The 20871-nt window shown below is 35.4% G+C and overlaps 1 protein-coding gene across 1 annotated transcript in view; it reads left to right on the plus strand.

The window, feature by feature from the left end:
- The window catches only part of LOC116163924, a 42372-nt gene extending 27733 nt beyond the window's left edge, over positions 1-14639 (plus strand). Inside the window, exons 2-3 of the mRNA XM_031478052.1 lie at positions 13308-13913; positions 14071-14639. Of these exons, the coding sequence (XP_031333912.1) occupies positions 13601-13913; positions 14071-14639 (882 nt within the window). The 5' untranslated portion in view covers positions 13308-13600. The remainder of the gene's footprint in view (positions 1-13307; positions 13914-14070) is intronic.
- Positions 14640-20871: the final 6232 nt, after the last annotated feature.

Raw genomic sequence — 20871 nt, forward strand, 5'->3', positions numbered from 1 at the left:
AATAACGATAATTTACTTCTAACCTGTTATTGCAGTCTACATTATTCAAGATAAGTAATCGGTAACGTTTAGCTATATTTTAGGGAAATTGGCTAAAGCCGGCATAAGGAATCCTGACATAAACGCGAATAAAAATCATTTCGTTCTCTTTTGCAAACAGCTTCTTCAAAAGGGCAAAATCCCGCGGAGAACAAATAGTTTACAAATCGATTCCATCTGTCAAAGCTGCAGAAATATGGAATATTGGGAAACATTCACCTTTTCCGTCCACGGCTGTCAAATTTAGTGGAAAGTCGTGCCAATCACCATTTAATGGAGCCATGAATAGCATTAAATGTTTTGAAACAAATCTCCTACATTTGGCCTATCGATTTTCTAAATACTAAAGCCGTTTATCATTTCAATTAAAAACAAGGTTATTCCCCTTTCTAGTTGTTGTGTACATCGAAATGTGGGTTATACTCTTATACTATACAATGGAGGATGTTTCCTTTTAAAAACGTTTCGGGCTGCAATAAAGTTACGTCAAAACATAGAAAGGCCTGCAGCTATTGTTGCTCACATTTTCCAGCATTAATTGAATTTTCCTTTTAATAAAATAAATGTACTTACGAGATGCTTTTACATGTTCGTTCAACTATGACAAAGCCTTTTAGTGGAATAGATTTAGTGGCATGGGCCCAGCAGAATGTCGCCAATAGCCGAACAAATCAAATATTGTTGAAACTTACTATGTTGTGCCACTTTTTGGCAACCAGATGCATTAGAAGGTATGGTCGAATTTACTGCACATGCATGCAGGGAGACCAATTATCACCGTGAATGATTTTGGTAAGAATTCGGTCCAGTTTCTGTTACCTTATTCGTCAGGCCCGTTCCACAAATTCCCTTTTTTTTATTAATGTTAATAGACTATGGGCCTTTTGGTAACGAATTCAGTAATGGCCTTTTGCACATTCTATTGCAGACGAAGACCTCACTGGTAACTTTCCCAATAAAATCTAATCTTCTAAATAAACCATTTTTTTAAACAAGTGGCTTTCAGACTTGAGTTACAACAAGATGGATGATGGATCAAGGAAATTCCCCCTAAATTTTAGAAGAACCGTGTGCAGAAAGCAAAAATTTTGCCTGTGTTCTGGTTTCTGGTTCTACAAGCAAAATTTTTTTAAAAATAATGTCTTTCTGGTTAGTCTGAGGCAACTTTTGTCCCAAGGGAAGGTAATGGTCTTAGCGTCATATACTCTTTGTAACGTCCCTTTTTGCTCAAGGAACATTCGATTTGTCCGAGCGGTACAGGTTTCATTTACAATAGTTCTTTATTTTCGCTGCTAGAGGTCGTGCCGGTGTTTTCTTAATTCTTTCTGCCCACGCATTCCTTGTACAAGAACAGTTTCGGTTATTACTTGTAATAAGAACGTACAGATCGTTTTGACAAATTTTGTTGCTACCTGTAAAAGAGATTTGTTGGTGGTTATTGCATTTCTGTGAAGTTTCTTTCTTGAGTATTTGCTTGGCTTTAGAGGATACGCGTTTTTGTGGATCTATTTACAAGTTCTAAGGTCGTTTACGGTACGTATATCATTATTTTCTACTTGATTATTGCTATCTACTTCGATATTTTTGGCGGAAACCGCAGAATTTTGAATTTCGCAGTATTTCACAATCAATGAAGGTCCATTGGAAAATTCCATTGCCATCTAGTGTACAGTCATTCGAATTATTGATTCTTATTGATTATTAATTACGGTTTTAGTATTCGATTTCTATCTGTTACAGATAATGCAAAAAGCGCCTTTCTAAGCTCAAAAGGCCGTTACATCCAGAGTTCAAAAGTAAATTTTATTTTCGACGATTCCTCGATATAACTTTTGATTGCATACTGGTTTTTGATACAATAGAAATTTAATTACTACATTTGTTTGATAGTCATTGAACAATTATAGCTTGGCGGAAATCTGTTTCGATATTGATAATCTCTCTGATTACGAGTTGATCTTCTTTTTGAGTTAAATTTAAATGTTGACATTTCAGATGTAACGGTTGGTAGTGCGTGTCCTCAAACCCGCCGCATAAACGGCCAACTGGCTCAGGGTTAAACCAGAAAATACAAGCTTGAGATCTGTCACAGTGGTAGTTCGTTCTGGGCATTTGATCTTCGCCCTTCGTTGCACTTACCCATGCTTGATCGCCAGTCAATTTCTAACTTAACTCTCCCCGTATGAGACGAGGGTAGTAAAAACAGTGCAAATCAATTTAGGTACCTAAAGAAATACTGGTTTATTCGAACAAATCGCAAAAATAAAAAATCTACTCACAATTAGAGAGCGTAACACACAAGTATACAAAATTCTGCCAAATTACGAATTACGTTACCCATAAACTTATATTTACTTGACTTTACAATTGAAATTTTCCAGTTTAACAAACCTCCAATCAAGAATAATCGATTAAATTGATTACTGAATTTTAAAACATGTTTCCAGAGATAAATTCAAATAAATTGATATTCCGGGCAACAATTTGTACGTATAGGGCCAAGAAGAAGTAAAACATATAAGGCATAAATGACGCTGACGCCAAGAAGTGACCTCAATCTAAAACCTGCAAATGATCAAAAGAAAACCTCCCAATCCGCAGAGCTTCGTATATATTTATTTGACTAATGCCTGAAGGGCCTTGCTCTACTCTTAATCTGCGTCTATATCAGGTACGGTATTTAATTGGCCAGCCGATTTAACCGAGATAGTAAAGATATTAAGCAGGACAGAAGCTAATAAATTAATTGAAAGTGATACTAATACGCTAAAAGTTACAGAAGTTGTCCCTTTGTTGAGAGGATCGCTTATTGATCAAATCCAGAAAATGGCCGCTCGCGTTTTCAGCAGATGAAAGATATGTCAAACGCGTCGGTACTCGCAACAAATGGTGAATTTAACGCAAGTTAATAAATCGGAATTATATCCTCCTACGGAGTTAAACGTGAATCCGGTCACTAATTATTCTAGGATCTCCAATTTAAGGAATCCAATTGCCAAAGATGAATAGAGTATGGATGATGGCAATTCAAATTCCATGCTAGTGATGTGTGTATTTCTTTTTATGAATCAAACGAATATTTTGTATACCAGAACGTGTAAAGCACAGAGTGAGAAATAGCATTATTGTGTTTTAGGCACATATAAGTGCTATATCTAAAACAAGAAAATCGAGTTTTTCTCTTCTTTTTATAACTTGAATATGCGCATCTACCAGGATTCACATTTCCTTGCCCTTGTTTTTTATCAATTCCGCAAACTTTTCTAAGTCGAACTTGTAATCGATACCCTTGGGGCAGTAAAATTGAGCATATTCACCGAGAACAATCCTGATATTTTTAGTTGTCCGGTGTCATAGACCTTGGCGCGACGACTTGAGAGTTAAAGTGTACACTTTTCGGGATACAGCAGCATAAAGAACTTATTACATTACATAATCAAATTTAAGAGAAAAATTCAAATTGAAGAAAATAGTGCTAATTAATTTAATTTCTCTTTTCTTTTGTTAGTTATGGGAAAGCAATTTATTGTATCAAAAATCATTCAAAATTCCGTCATGCAGGAGTTGTGGGCGTGTAATATCTTTCCGGCGATACCAATTTGAAATCAATCGCAGTAAAACTGTAGAAGACGTTGGGAAAAAACTGAAAAATCACCACGTCTCGGAGATGTCGCCCAGATGTTGCCGACCCCACATCATATGTAGCCCCATGTCTAAAGTCGTTAATTTCACATACACTCCTCGTCTTTACAAAAATGCGCTAAAAAGAAAAATATGTGATGAACACTAGTGGTTCTTACTTTAAAAAAAGTATGCCCCTTTGGATAATGCAGAAGTACGCCACTGGCCACAAACTTTATTAATTATTTAACTTAATTTCGTGATCACATGTCCCTGATAAATTTTATTCTTATGTAGAAATGATATTTTTACCACATAATGATTTAATAATAATAATAATAAGTGCATTTATTAGATTACTGGAAGTACAGAAGGAAATAAACATAAAATAAACATTCAAATAGATAATAAACTAAATAATTAAAATTAAATGAAAAATGAAATTAATGTTCCGTAATCTAACGGGGCGAAGTTCAGTTCTGTGGTGAGACACCCTAGAACTGCTCTACCACTTAACCCCATCCTAAACTAAGAAAATAAAACAATTAGTGGAATGAACTTAAAAATATGTATATTAAAAGGGAGAGAGAGATAAATAAATCAGTCGTGGTTCTAAATAAAGAAGAAGAAAATGAAAAGGGGAAGAAAAATAATCATTTGTTTTGCTCGCGTAGAAGTAAATGAAAATAATTTCGTTTAAATGCGCCTTTTTCTTTTCTTTTTATATACGCGGAAATATTGTTATATACACTTGCTATGTTGTATGAAAAAGATCGCTTAAACATTTGCGTTTTATGTAGTGGAGGGGTAATTAATTTGTAATGTCGACTACTAGAACTGAATTTAATGTTTTCATACAGGTAGGTAGGCATCTTAGTAGAGATGCTTTTATGAAATAAGGAAGCAGAATGTAATAATCTTCTTTTCGACATATTGAGCCAATCAATTTCTTTCAACTGAGAGATGTGTTCATGCTTCCTTATACTAGTAAATTCTCCTGTTCAACACACACCTTAAATACGAAACAACAATTTAATCCAACTAAAGGAATGGTAATACTGAAATTAAATGCAAATAAAATTCCCAATGACAGAAATAAATCAACTAAATCCTTTTGCTTGGATCTGATTCTTATCAATGAATGAAGTACAATATAGAATTTTTTTATAAAGATGGTTCGCACGGTCGATTTCTTCAGGAATATCAAATTTACTTTAATCAGATATCTCCATTTTTCTCTCTCTCTCTCTCTCTCTTTGTCTGGAAAAATGCCGCTAACTTTAAGCATATGGAAATAGGCCACTGCGTCCGTAGAGGTTAACTTCGCGGTGAATGCCAAGAAAAAATGTCCGCACGTATTGCGAAGACAAACCAGCTCCAATTTCGCGAAAATAATACCGGATATTGTTACTATACACTGGAATAAAACGCCAATTTTCCGTTGTGTTGGTATTAAAATTATGTCCAATTAATTAAGCTTTATGATGAGTAAACGCACCACTTCACTGTCTGTTAAATTTGCTGCGGAATGACGTTGTGTACAAAATATTATTTATCGTACAAAGCGCTGTAAATAGCTTTGATAACACAGTTTTTTAAATGGCCGTTACTGTTAGCTATGCGAACTAAGAAAAATCTTTGTTTATTACAAAGATTTGTTTTAATTCCGTTTCTACGTGTATGAGCGTCTCCAATCCGAAAATGTTCCCCCGCGTAAATTATTATTACAATTGCTCTCAGGTGTTCCCCAATCTTCCATCCTCACTCGACCTTCAGTGTTCTTGACTCCAAACAAAATTTCATTTTTTCAGAAAATCGAAAAAATACAAAAAATGTTTACTTTTACACCCTTCGTAACTCTGGAATGGTTCCCTTTAGCAAGATCATACCCAAGACAATTTTTGTGCGCAATTTAATGTAGATTATTTTTGTGTATCGCACTTATCGCGCTAAACCCCACAGTGTTCCAACGATAGATATTCTGTACCTTTACATCTAACATTTAATTTTGGTAGCCTAATTAAATACTTTTTACAAACATTGTTAGAAATTAAATTTTTAGTAACTAAACAGAAGGGCCCTTTTGTGGTCGTAGCATCGCGGCTAAGCAATTAAACACGGTCCTGATTTTTTCAGTCATCTTTCCTAAAATTATTTTTTCAAAATTATGGAAATACGCTCTATAAAGGTCATTTTCATGATTTTGTTATGCAATTGTTCCCTTTTAGAATCGTATCGATTTTATTTTACCAAACCATTGCATATTTGCAATGCAGTAGCTAGTGTAACTGTAAAATAATGAACACTTCAATAATAAAAGTGGTGTATTAAAATGGATTGGAAAAGATGGCAAACGTTTCCAAAACTGAGCCATCCAGTAAAGCGATTATCAAATTTTTACGATTACGTTATTTCCTGCCCTATGTGTACTTTTGTATCACATAAAAATGATTTGGTACTACGTTTATTTTTTTATTGCTCGCGTAATGTTTTCTGCAAAACGTAAACGCTAGCTGCCGTCGTCTTAAAATCAGTTCGCAACGAATGACTATGCTGCTTCCTTCCTTTGCACAAAAAAATGCTTTTACGGTCGAAGAACAAAATATTTGTGTAACATCAGTAGAAATTCGTGGGATAGTAGGTCGATAAAGTTGCATGTGTAGAATTGAAAATCTCAAAGGAGAATTGTTTGAAATGCAAATGGCAATGGGAATTGCTTGAAAATATTGCTTTTAATGTTACTGTTTTCCATTACCACTGAAACCGTTCACAGGCGAATACGGGGTAGTATTTGTCGTTTTTCAATTATTTTCAGAATAAGTTCTGAAAATAAGGAGACGTAAAACAATATCCCCCTTGAGGCGGAAAGCGTTCAATTCTGCTCTACAATGAGAAATTAAACTGTCATGCAGGAATATGGAATTTTTAAGCCATTTGAAATTTATTATAAGAAAAGTATCGTGCTGCGAACTGACCTAGATACGAAAGAACATGGCTTGTTATAGTTTAACGTGCACACAAAACATGACTTGAACAATGCTTCAAGAACCGCGAAGTAATGAGGGATACAACCCTATACCTACCTATGTACTGTAGGTGGGAAATCAATGCTATTATATATAACTCAGCAGATTAACCACCCACGCTCTCTCAAAACTAGACAATGTGTATAATTAAGTAAGAGATGAAACAGGGGTTCCTCTTGTGGATTTCACCCCATTATTCAATTCAGAAGCTTTGAGTTATAACTTATAAGGCACATTACACAATATTACATTTTTCATGGCGCCTTTTACCTAAAGCGAATTTCAATTTTCCATTTTATGAACCAATACACACTGCAATTACGACAATGCGCAAGATATTGACGTATGTGAGAGTATCCTCCTTTTTAATATGTCGCATCCCGCAGCAATTTATTACACGATAAATTGTCTTACAACTAGCGATGGCTTGCTAAACAAATTTGTTACGATCCGCTACTTTACGTAATATTTATTACAACCCTTAAGAAAATTGAAGCAACTTCAATAAAGTCGGCCTACTCTGTCCGGGATTGATTACATAAAACGTTCGCCCTCGGATTTTCATTTTTTCATGAATGAATTACTTGACAAATTCCATTCCATTCTAAATAACAACGCAACGCCAACCTTGCTCGTTTGTTGCACTTTGAAAAATTGCAAAACGATATGATCCGTTGCCGTGCTTGTGTAATAGAAATGTAAATAAGGTAACAAGAGACCAGGAGAACATGCGGATTTTAGCCGGAAGCTGTGAATAACAGAAACGTATTAATTTACTCGTAAAGCTTTGAGTTGCTTTCACTTAATGTGGAATGGCAACCGGCCACTCGGGAGAGATTTTGTGAAAGCTCTTGAAAAAGCCAGTTCATTGATACCGTAACTACAGTGGTTCGTTCATTTCGACCTTCGCTGCCGCAGAAACAAATCAATTTTGATTAGAATTAATTGTGCCTCCTGCATTAAATACCGTTTTAATTGTGCCTTTATTTATACAGTGAATTTTTTTTAAATGCGAACATAGGAGTTTGCATGCAATGTAATTTCCCTATGTTCGATTAAAAAAAACACATCAATCTATTGAGTAGTTCAAATGAGTAGTAGATACAATTGACGGCTGTCACATTTTTAAAAATACCGCCGTCCAATTTAATTACGAAATCGGTTAAGTTATTGCTTAGAATGTCAAAGAGGACACTTTGAACATTTATTGTAGTTGTTTTCGCTATTTATTTTCTTATTTTCTTCGTTTATGTATTGAATAGATCAAATTAGTAGAATACCAGGTGCACATGACCTACAAATAATTGAAGGTTGGTTCACAATGAGTTGTGGTGTCAGTGCGTGGCCTCATGGCCTGTGAGGTCAAGTTATCGTAAGTCTCGTAAGTAAGTTATCGTAAGAAAAATGTTTCCTAATGTTGCTATGGCCTCACATGGCTTCTTAAAAAAAATCTTACCGAGTGCTCTTCATCATAAAGACTATAGAGTCGCTGTTCATAGTCACACAAGTTGCGCGATTTGGGAATGTGAACCGCGCACACCTCATAGATTGATGTGTTTTTTTTTAAATCGAACATAGGGAAATTACATTGCATGCAAATTCCTATGTTCGCATTTAAAAAAAAACTCACTGTATATTGTTCTTTTAGCACTTTAGAAAAACGATGGGGGGTTGTTCTGTTGAACCTCAGTACCCCCTAAAATTTAATGTTTCTTTACTTCAAATATGGCATTACATATTTAAATGTGCCTAAAGTTTAGTGCTTGATTATTCTTAGCATTGGTCCGATAGTCAAACTCTCAATGAACACCGACATCTATCTAGATAGAGTTATATAAATGACATTACATTCTATTATTTAGAAATAATACGAATCTAAGTACAGCAAATTCAATAGAAATTAAGGGCGACCATGAAAGAACATTCCCTCTCACCAGTTTTTATTTGCCTGTCTTCGTCTTACTTAAATAGTTATTATTTATGTAACGAACTTTCTTCGTCTACTAAATTGAAATATGCTGGATTTAACGTGTACCCAGTGGCGTAACTATGTATTTTTCGAAGCGGTGCCGGATCAGGTTTAGGCACCCTACCATATTTTGGCGCCTTATTAGATAACATTGAGCTCTAATTAATAAAACACTGTCCATTTTTGAGAGAAACTTTACACGAAATTTTAAAAGCACTGCACCCTTTCGAATTTACACACACATTTTGCATACTTACATTTTAAAAAGATGCTTTCACGCAATGAAGAATAGAAATACATTTATTTATAATGTTTTCAATTCTCGCGTCAAATTTAGCTATGTCATGGGGCACAAGTCGTAGAAATGATTGCGTGCAAATGCTGGTCACACTAATACAGCCTATTGTATAGATCACAAATAAAGTATTATTATTATTAAATTAAATTTGCAGCCTTTTCCTACCGCTGTAACTTTGTAACAAGGGCTATTCAGAAAGTAACAGACGTTTTGAAATAAAAAATTAAGAAAGTGTAAGAAACAACTTTTATTATATACATTTGGAAGCTACACTCTTAGGCTGTTTTTCAACATCCATATTGAGGCACTTAACATAGCGTGGTAGTGTTTTGATTCAAACTTTGTATACATCCGGCGTCTGTGGGGGGCAGAAGTGGGTACCGACAAAGCGAATGTGGTAGCCCTCGACAAGATCTTATTGACTGTGGAGTCAAAACTGGCTAATAAAAGTACTGATCTGCCACACAAAAATGCGCTGAAATCCCTTGGATGTCCGTTCATCCTAAAGGACCGTAAATTTAGTTTTAATTATATTTCAGTGCAGCCTGTATTCGTCTTTAGCAAATTATTAGAATTTAACCGCCGTTATTGGCTTTTATGACTGGCCTATACGGTACACCGCGTACAGCCCATCCCGACTTAGTGCCCTCGGTGCTTCAGCGGCTCCGGCGCGCCCTCCCGCCTTCAGAGCGCGGTGCCGCGGCACCTTTGGCACCTACCTAGTTACGCCACTGCGTGTACCTACCTAGATTTAGGATTAATGTAATAAAAGGCGTATAATAGGCATAATACACATACAGTTTTAGGTTTACTTCGAGTTATACACCAAAGTTGAACGCCTTAGAGAAGAAGAACGTCTAGAGGGGGAGGAAGACTTGTCGCATCTTCCATGGGTGACCTTTTTGTATCGACCGCCTTTTCCGTATCAACCGCCAATTAGGCTCGACCGCCTTTCACACCCGGAAGGGGAAGGGGAACCTGTCGCATCTTTCATGGGCCACCTTTTTTGTATTGAACGCCTTTTTTGTATCAGTTACCCTTACCCATCTGCATACCTGAGTTGATAGTAGAAAATGGAATTTGGGAAAGTTGAAAGAATTTGACAAGGAGGAAATAGAATGTAAAATGGGGTTTCTTCCGCAATTTTATTTTGTTGATAACGCTTAATTAAGGTACCCTCTAATATTTAATTTCTTTGCACCGTAAAACTGCGGTTATCCCTTATAGGTTAAGATGCAAATCCAATAATACCATTTCTCGCAATACTATTGGGCACTCCCCTAAGCGTTAATGAGAAATGTTAACTGTTTCGCTGAATCCACTATATACAAATCGGCAATATATAAAAGCACAGACGTAACGTTAACTTCCAAAACTGATTTATAATGTGCAGGTAGCTAAGAATTTTTGCTTGAAGGATTGAAACGTAATTAAAGTCACATGAATGTATTCTTCGTAACGACAAAAAGTAACGTAGATAAAGTGTCGAAAGTATTCTTTGTAAAGGTAAAGGGTAGTGGACGTAAAATCAGAAGCATCTAAGCAATTGCAATACCTGCAGTTAACAGGAACAAATACATCTTCAGATGTATTAATTGGTATGTAGATGAGGAGTAACGTATCGCGTGACTAGCTTCTAACTCAAAATTCAAAATGGCGGTTCAATGTAGAAATGCTATGTCATCCAAATTCTGCGTATTTATCAAAGACGTCGATGTAGGTAGTAATAATCAGGCAACAAACAGGAAGAAAAGAGCTAAACCAGAAAATAAAAGCATGAAAGAATTAGTCAATCTTAAAAGAAATATTGCGCAACGTCACAATACATACACAAAAGGGTAGAAAAAAATCCGCAATGGCGTCAGTGAAGCGTAGAAAGTAAAAAATTTCAACAAAAATACCATTAAATCCCTTATTAAAGGTAATGACGAAAATGTCACCGCAAATATGGCAGCGTGAATCTTCTTTATTACAAGTCTTGATCGAATCTAATTTTCAGTACAAGGAGTGCGCACGCAAAATCAAAGAAAAAGGGGAAACATCATTAAAGATGCATGACCTCAAGCCGAAAAATAAAGAAAACCAAAGTGAAAACTTTACCAAAAAAATTAAGTAGATATATATAGTGGGTAGATTTTACAGTAGACAGAGTTGGCGCTGCTTAGACTCAAACTCGCCACATAAACGGCCAACTAGAGCAGGGTTAGAAAATAAAATAAAAGCGCCAGAATCTCCAGAGCGGTAGTTTGTTCTGGGAATATGAACTTCTTCACTTCGTTACCACTTACCAATGGCTTGAGCGCCACTCAATTTCTATCTTAACTTTTGCTGTAGAAATTAAGAAAATACGAGGGTAGTAAAAACAGCAACAATCAGTTTAGGTCTCTAAGGTTGAAGCACATTAATTACACAAAATATTCTCATACACGAATTTCCCCAAAGGGGTACGTTAAACTTCCCAGAAAACTCCCAATTAACTTTCCCAAAGTCAATAAAAAATAATTACTAAATCTTAAAAGCTTTCCACACATGAATTGATATTCAGAGCAAAAATTCGCACATATAGGAACAAGTACAAGTAAAACATATCAGGGCAACTCTTGTCTAACAAGCGAGCTCAGTTCTCGCATCCAAACCTGAAAACAATGAAAAACGAAAACTCCCACGCCGCAGGGCTATAATTAGTTGATTAATGCCTGAGGAGCCTCGCTCTACTTGTAATCGGATTCTATACGGTACTTAATTGGCCAACCCCTTCAGTAGGAAGTGGTGGTGTCCAAAAACAGTAGTTGAGTAGGTCAGTATGTCTGCCATTTAAGGATTAACTGATGTTAACAAATTACCTGAATGTAATCGCATACAAAACCCCGAAGGTACAAAATAGTAATCACAGTTATCAGTTGCCATAGTTGTCCCTCAATGTTCAATCTGCTTCATGGCCGCTTGTTATCAGCAGATGAGGAGCTAAGCTAAGGGCGTCGGCACCTGGTAACGGTGAATTTAACGCAAGCTTACAAAATATGTACGTCGAACAAACGTATCTGGAACTTGAACCCTAAAAGAAATCAAAGGTAAGCTCCCTTCGTTGATGACATACAATTTAGCTACCTCTTGTAGAAGATGGCTAATCAATATTATAGATGAAGCAGAAATATTGTCGATGGAAATTTCACTAAGTACAACAAATTACAGCCGAAACCTAAAGAAAGTACACGCGGTACTTACGTTAAAAGGGAAGAACCTCCACTGGGAACACAGGCGAATCCCGGCCAAACTAATTACTTCCCAAATTAAAAATTCAATCCCCAGAGATCAAAATATATTCGGATTTTTTAAATTGCTTGCTAGCAAAATTAAACACTGAATTACGATCAAGTTTGATGGCTACGGTTTTTACCCTTAATTCAAAGACAATAACAAGCAACGGCAAATTGTTCATACAAAAATATATCTTATACTATTCACCTTGGGCTTATTCACTTTGAAATTTTTTTCATTTAAATTACTTTAAATGAAAAACTGATTTTTTCAGTCAATTCCAATGTTTACTCAAATAAGTGCAATACAAATGGCTTCAATTTGCCCAACTTAAGAACGTTAAAATTCGACCTTTAATGAAGACTTTTTAAACCTCAACCAAAATTATGTATTTTTTTCTTAAAGATAACAACTTTTACATTTACATAAATACAATAACGGTACCTTTTGTGAAAAAATGTTGGAAGAGAATAGGTTCAGGGTGGTACAAAACTACACGTAAAGTAATAGGATGACACGGACTGTATAAGGATCTTTCCGTCGGACACCTTTTCTTCTATGAGTTTGTGAGGGAGTTGTGGCTTTCTAGATGAAGTTTTTTGGATGATAAATTTATAGATCGCAAACAAGAAAAATTTTGTTACCGTAAAAGTTTGATACTATTACAGAATAATTCTCCACACGGCAATTATGCCTAATCCTACTACTTATTACCATGTAGACGAACTTATCTAACGGTGGAGAAATTTTATGTTAGCATTTTTGTTTTCGGTTTTCGAAAACAATAATTATAAGAACAATATAATAAAATAAACCTGTACCCCTGTAATGTCGTTTTGGTAGGGATTATTTTTAATCAATACTTCAATCATGTTTTTTTACATATTTATATAAATATGGTTTATAAGTATTCAATCATTAAATGAGATGTGCAAACAAATTTTCGAACAAACAATTTCAAAAAGATTAGTACATCCACAACTGCGACAAATTTAAATTTCAATAGCTGGTCATTCTGTTGTTAAATTAAATGGAAAGCTACCTTTTTATTATCGGATGCATATTGAAATTACAGGAATTATATGAATATTTTTAGATTTAGGTCGTAATTTACATATGCAACGGGCCCGAATGAAAACTATAATCAACAGCTTCCTGAAATGCGTTGCCGGTGTTTGTACGTATTAATATTCAAATGGCGATGCAGATACATTTGAATGCGAAAAGCGCACTGATTACTGCATTACACCTTCACGTCCTAAATACATTTCAACGTGAAGACAATTGAAAGTGTGCTAAAGTAGAGAAGTGACATACTTTTTACAAAATCAATAACTGCTGAAGATGTGCTGTTAGAAACAATGAGTCGTAATATGACTTGTGACGATAATGACATTAAATCATATAAAAACATGGCCCGTGGGTACTATGGCGGTTGTACAATTACGTGTGAATTTGGAGGAGGAGGTGCAAGATTTTTACGTTAACAATATTCCGTCTTCCCACTATGAGGATGTTCTTCACCCTCGACCTTCTCAGGAAAATGGAGATCTGGAAAGTGGGCCTGTTCTGCCGTTATCCAGGAAGCATCTAGAGTTGTTTACGAAAATGTCGTCTCATCCACACAAAACTGTTCGAACTGATACTGTTTCGACCATCTTGGAACAGGATGAGTTCGACTCCGAGCTTCAGAGCAGTACAGGTGAGTACTTCCATTCTTACATAGTACAAGTCTTTCGTCGAGGTATTATTTAACAGTAAATAAAATACCATAGATACATCGTGGGTCCAATCCATACTTTACAATGCTCTGTTCAAACTTTCAAAATAAATAATACGTGCAATTATCCTTTTTTCAGTTTTCAATCAAACAAACAACATTAGCGACACAATTTCCGATCGCTACGAGAGGTTTCACGTACTGGCCCTAACTCGTGTCGAAGATGAGATCAGGTACACCCGAAATTGCAACAGCGTGGGACGACGGCCAAGCAATAAGGTCGACAATTGGGACCTCATCTACACCGAAGCCGCCGAAAGCAAATTTACAAGAAACTTCAATGAAAACGACGCGGCGAACGCCAAATCGAAAAATAACATGTGCAACAAACAACACGAGTGCTTATTACCGGATATACCGCTGGATGCCCGTAAAGCGACGACGTTACGACGACATTATTATCCTGAAGGTGGTTGGGGGTGGGTTATAATCGTGTGTGCAGTGCTCTTAAATGTTGTTAATCACGGATTACAATTGTCCTGTGCGCAACTTACAAGACCGGCGGCTGACAAGTTTCATGTGCACGCGGGAGATTTTGCGGGTAAGTCTGAAATGCATGCACAAGTTTTTTTAGCAAAGAAATGGTTCTGGTTTGGAGAATCAAATTTGAGAAGCGAAATTGAATTACATTGGGAAAATGCGAGGTAATAGCATATGCATCGATCGCTTTTGATATGTAAAAAAGCGCTCAATTTTCCCGTATAATTTAATCTAAAAAATATCTCTCATAAAAAAAATGGTAATGTTTAGCAAATAGTGGACCCAGTTAGTTTAATACGAGACGTTTATGCCTTGTAACCGTCGCAAACATCGTGGTCCTTTTGGTAGTTAAAAGTTATTGACACTTTTAGACATACTGTAACGTAAATTTAAATACGTCATTTATTTGTTTACAGTAAATTCTTAATCAATTTATAACAGTCCTTAAATCAATTGACTTATATCAGTTAATTATTATTTATCACTCACTTGTACTGAAATTTATAACATGTAAACACGAGCGCAAACTATTTGTCACTTCAGTGTCGATGTTGGAACCAGTAAACGCGATTCAACTTGCTTATACAGCAAACGGAACCTTTCTAGAAAAATTACAGAACATTCTCGAAGTTGGCTATCTCATTTCATAGAAAGAATTATATTCAAAATATCAATTACAGAGAAATTTGTCATGATGATTGATATTTCGAACTTTGTTACAATGGATTAGATCAGTTCCAGCTAATCGTCAGGTAGCACTCTTCAATTCGAAAGCGAGTGTTTGAATTTTATCCAGAACACGGTACTTCTTTAATACGATCAATCGAAAACTACAATACCAAAATCACACCTAATTCCAATTAATTCAAACTTACGTACCCCATTAATAAATTGGCTTCGGATTGCGATATAGGTAAAACAAAGGTAGGTAATTTAAATTAAAATATATGGCATAAACCATAAAAAAGAAACGCGTTAACAAAAAGGAATTGTATAAAAATAACTAAAAGGATACAGCTACCTCCCCAAAACGAAATGTTTGGAAAATGTCCTCCTTCACAAGGTAGTCCTTTTTATAAGATAAATGAGGTAAACCCATTATTTTCAATATTTTTATAAATAAATAATGGTAACAAACGTTCGAATGTCAAACCACTTATGTCAGTCACACGGTTCCTGATCCTGATCCTATTTCTACTGTTGAAATTCAGCCCTGTGATGTATCAGAAACGTCAAACTTAACGTGCTGGTTATCTGGTAAAAAACGCTATTTTGAATCTCTATCGCTCGTAAAGTTTGCAAAAAGCCCTTGACTTTTGGGGGTGCTATGTTAAAACTAGCACCACCATTGCAGCCGATCACTTCCAAAAGCTAGCGCGGTTAGCGCCACCCATTTCAGAGCTAACGCTACCCCCCCAATAGTGTGGAGCAATTTTTCACCGCCATTTTGTCTTTTCGTGTAACATTTTGACATTTTGTCTTCTGCTTAACTACCACCAGTTGCTCCATTTTGAGTTCGGCAAGTGCATTTTGCAAAAACGTCCTTGATTTACGGAGGGTAATATGTTAACGCTAGCACCACCACTGCATCCGATCCCTTTCAAAAGCAAGCTTACGGTATAATGACCTTTTTTTTCAAAAATCAACTTCCAATTTTTATAATTTAGATCTTGTAAGTCATAATTACGTAATTTAGCAATAAATAACATGTATTGTTGTGTTCCTAACATTCAGGCCACATAAACAATAAATGCCCCCAACGTTGGGTGAGCAAATTCCAAATTCTACGGCAAATAATGGCCACGATCAAATTCCTTAAATTCCAAAAATATGACTTAAACAAATTTTGAAGACACCTGAAATAAACTTTGGGCACGGATTTAAGAGTGAGACATTTATATGGATCGTTAAAAGAGTTCGAATAAGCACACGATTTACATGAATCACCACAGAAAAAATTTACTCTAAAAACAAAAACCAAATTAATCACAAAATTCTAGCAAACAAAGTGGACTACAGCCAAGACCGTTTAACACACCCCGCTGTAGACAGAAAAGGCATTGTGGCAACTCAGTGTTTATTGTTAAATTGGAAAAGTGAACTGTACTTGAAATTACGCTAGAAAGAAAGTTCCACAGCAATATCAAACCGGACACACACAAAACTTTTAAATATTATAAAAGTTGGGAACAAAGTGCAGTTGATAAATTAAAAAATCTAAAGAAGAGAAACGGTATTTTAAAAACCATCTAAATGACGTATCATGCGTAAGAATTCTTTCTTGCGTTAAATTTTTTCCTCATTTTATTCAGATGGATATCTTTTACGGAAATTCGTACACCCGTCTGTTTAAAGGTCAAGGGTGATGCTTTTGCATGAACTCACTGATGGGGGTATAAATCTCCCGACGAGGTTCCGTTTGAATAAACACAAACTGGGTAAACAATCAAAGATACATAATTGCCAAAAGACAAAGTAAATAACGCTAACATTAAGGCACTCAGTCGGATATCAACATAACATTTGGAAGTAATTTGTGCAAATTAATTTGTTTAGCATACCAATTACCATTATCTTATTTTCGGAAAAGGTAGCTTAACAAGCGGTTTGTAGTTCAATCCAGTTCATTTGCACAAGGAAGGAGCGATTCCAGTAGACCTAAATTCGGAATAATGCCGAAAATAATCGAAGAAACGAGAAAACAAAGTGCTAATTAGTCTTCCAATGGCCTTTCTCGATTACATTATTTAAGTGCGATCGACATTTATAAAGATCGTAAATTTTTACGAGAAGGAATGAATCGGCAGCCTATTTATTTTTAACTACCCCAAAGTGTATTTATTAGAAATGTTTCTGTGTGCGCGTTTTACTTCCCCAGTGCGAATGTTAGAGTTTAATTCTGCGTTCCCCAAGGGGTGCTGGTTTCTGAAGACGGACATAATATATTAACGCATCTACCACCTACATTACTTAATGCTGTCAATTTCACGCCCTTGCACCAAATTTATAGTGCTATTTAAATATCATTGAATAGTTAAACAAGATGGTGAAGAGATACGAGAAGTTTCCTTATATACAATTTTTCGAAGTTGTGTTAATTTAGATCTGTAAATATCCTTTGAAGATTCTTAAGAAAAAAAGGAAACTTCTGTGGCTAGCCATTTGTCAAAGCTATATCTGTACGTTTGCTTAGAGAAGGGTTGCGGGCGGGTAATATTGCAAAAATGTACGGTCTATGATTGATTGATTGCATTCACACTCTTATAGTAAAACGGAGAAATAATATATTCATGCAATTTTCCATAAACTTTTCATAATCTTCTCTATTAGAAAAATCAAGTAATAAATATAACAGTTTTGAAGTCAATACAGCTAGCTGGATAACGAAGATAAGCTTTATTTAATTAATTTTACAACTTTATAACAGCTTAGCAATGAGGAGGATTGACAAAATTAATTAATTTACGTTATTAACTTAAAGTGTAGGTATTTATTTATTTATGAAAAAGTACCACCTTATTGCTCATAACTCATAAATAGAAGCAAGATTGCGCCCATTGGCTGAGATCATACAAAGATTAATTTCTAGATAGGTTTAATTATTGATTCGCAGGAATATTTTCTTTGAGTTAGGAGTAGGTTTTTTGTTTGGTTTAGAGATGTTAGGATTTGTTCGTTTATTTTATAGCATATGTTAAAATGACATTTTAATTTGTTTCAATGAGTAGGCTAAGCCGTTCTTTAAGGATAGATAAAGTGACCACTTTAACCGTAATGGTAGATAAAGTGAAACAGATGAGTGTGCATTCTATTGACATCTGTCATTCTTATTTCAAATGCACGATATAAAATGACGTCCAGAACAGATGACAATTCTGCATCGATCGCGACGGCAGAACCTTAGCTTACTATTTTTGACGTCTCTAAATTAAATTCTGAATTGTCAGAAGCTTTATAATGATTTATATGGCTTCTATAAAATCAAGTTTTGTACTATACACGACGATAAAAGGAAACTAACCATCTCGTGAAAGTTAATATCTTTCACTCAATGGTTAAAACATCCCTTTATCGTCTTGTATAGTAAATGACTATTATCTCATTGTTTAAGCGTAATCAATGTAATTTAGTTTTAATGAGCTTTTTTGTGGAATAAGCGTCGTAGTTGTAAGTCCTACAGAGAAAGATTTTATAGATTTAAAAGAGAGTCCTATACGTAAGTTACATAAACATATTGGAGTATCAAATTTTTAGATAATAATATTTCCAAATTTTGGTTACAAAAACAAAATTGATAAAAGAATTTCACCAGGAACCGGAAGCTTATTTCCTACAATTTGTAACTACTGTTGCAATATGCCGCCCATAAGTGGGGGCTTTACAGTAAGGTACCTTTACAGATAAATAATACGAGGGCGAACCCAGCCCAACCACCCTTATGGGTTTTAAGCCTGTCTTGCCTCTCATAGCTAGCGAAGCCGCAGTCTAGAAATCCCGTATACCAACCAACAGCAGCCGTTAGGTAATCCGTGGGGTAAGCTTATAGGCCGGCGAGTCTATAATTTCTTTTCAGGCAATTAGCAACAGGTTACCTGCAAGTTTGCGATTTCTGGTATTTGCGATAAACATTATATCGAAAAACGAAAATCAGACCTAATTCCAAGTAGGGTTTCTTCAGATTACCAAATAGATAAAATAGAGATACGTAATTAAATTAGCACTTATGGCATAACCTAAAACGAAACGTGTTAACAAAGAGGAATTCTATGAAAATAACATTACCTGAAGAAGATTACAGCCCTACCCCATTCGTGTAAAGACGCTTAGATAATTAGTGTTAAAACAATTTTAGCATGATGACTCTGGAATTATCTAATTGAAATTGATATTCTTCGCCAAGTTAAACCTGTCATTACCACGATAAAAGCAAAAGTGAAAGTCATGCCAATGCCAATGAACCATCCAATTCCCAACACACTAAGAGCGCATTCAGTCAGTTAGACAAACCAGAACAAACCGGAACATTAAAAATGATGTAAATGCGAAAAAATCTGAAGAATCGGAGAAATCTGCGGAATCGGAAGGGTAAAGAGCCCATGGAAGAATTGAATTAAAGTCAGGTACGGGAAGAATCTGAAGTTGAAGACGAATGATCCAATAAAGTGAAACCTTTTGAATAAATTCATATGAAACGAAAAGGATCCGTAAAACTCTGAAGACAGTGAATGGATAGAGAAATAGAAACAGAATTCGAAACATTTGATATAATGGAAAGTTCTGAAAAGTCTAAAAAAACTAAAGAATCTCAGAAATATCAGGAGTAGTATTTCAAAATCCAAAGAATACCGACATATGTATTAACAATTGAAATAAATTATTAATACATTATGTCCGTATTACGCGTGACGAATTTGGTTAAGTTGGTACTTTCTGTTGCCTGTCGAAGTGCCATTAGCTGTCATTGTCAAAGATTTGCTTTAAATTTAGTGCCGTGTTATATTTTTCCCGTGTGTGCTTTCCTTCAAACACAGCGCCACCTACCTTCAAATAATAAATGCAAGTTATAAGCCCGTGTGGCGCAGCAGTTAAAGCTGAACTGTGGTGTTAAGGGTCCCTCGTTCGAATCCGGGCTCGGGCATGGATGTTTGTAAGTGTATAGTGGGTTGGGTTGGTAGAGCAGCCTTGGTTGAAACCTCGACCACTCAAAAATAAAGGCAAAATAAAATAAAATATCGTATACAGTGTGTTTCATTAGAAAAAAAGGGTTTTTGTCGATATTTTTAGAAGGCGATTGTCAATTGACTAGACTACGGTCTAAATGTGCCTTATCATCACTCCTAACCTTTGGATAGTTTTTAACTTTTATTGGAAAGTGGATTTCAATATTAATGTCTCCAAAACGAATTTTATTACAGATACTAATTAATTCAGTATACGTATAAAAGACTATCATTTTTATTGGCCATAAAAAAAGTAAAATTTAAATGAAACGGGACTTTTTTTGCATTCCAGTATAATAGATCTCCTTCGTCGTACTAAAGTGCAGGAAGGAGGAATTTAGAGATTTCCGCATTTTAAATTCGCCCTCTGTAAGGAATAAAGTTACGGTATGCTTTTAAAACGAATGATCTATTCATTGTATGTGCAAACTGGATCATTAGTCCAAAAGTTCTATGTAAACAGCTGTAAATTAAACCAAAAAGAAAGTTATCAAATGTGAGTAATTTTATACCCCCACATTATCTACTTCGAAAGATTCGCAATATATGCTCCCATATTCACCCTGGCGCTCAACACCAAATTCTACTAATTTATTTTTTAAAACTATGTAAACTGGGTTAAACTATATTTTCCGCGACATTAATTTTCCTCCGCAAACTTTCGTCAACAAATTTATGTG

Source organism: Photinus pyralis, unplaced genomic scaffold (genome assembly GCF_008802855.1).
Source record: "Photinus pyralis isolate 1611_PpyrPB1 unplaced genomic scaffold, Ppyr1.3 Ppyr1.4_LG2, whole genome shotgun sequence".
NCBI lineage: Eukaryota > Metazoa > Arthropoda > Insecta > Coleoptera > Lampyridae > Photinus > Photinus pyralis.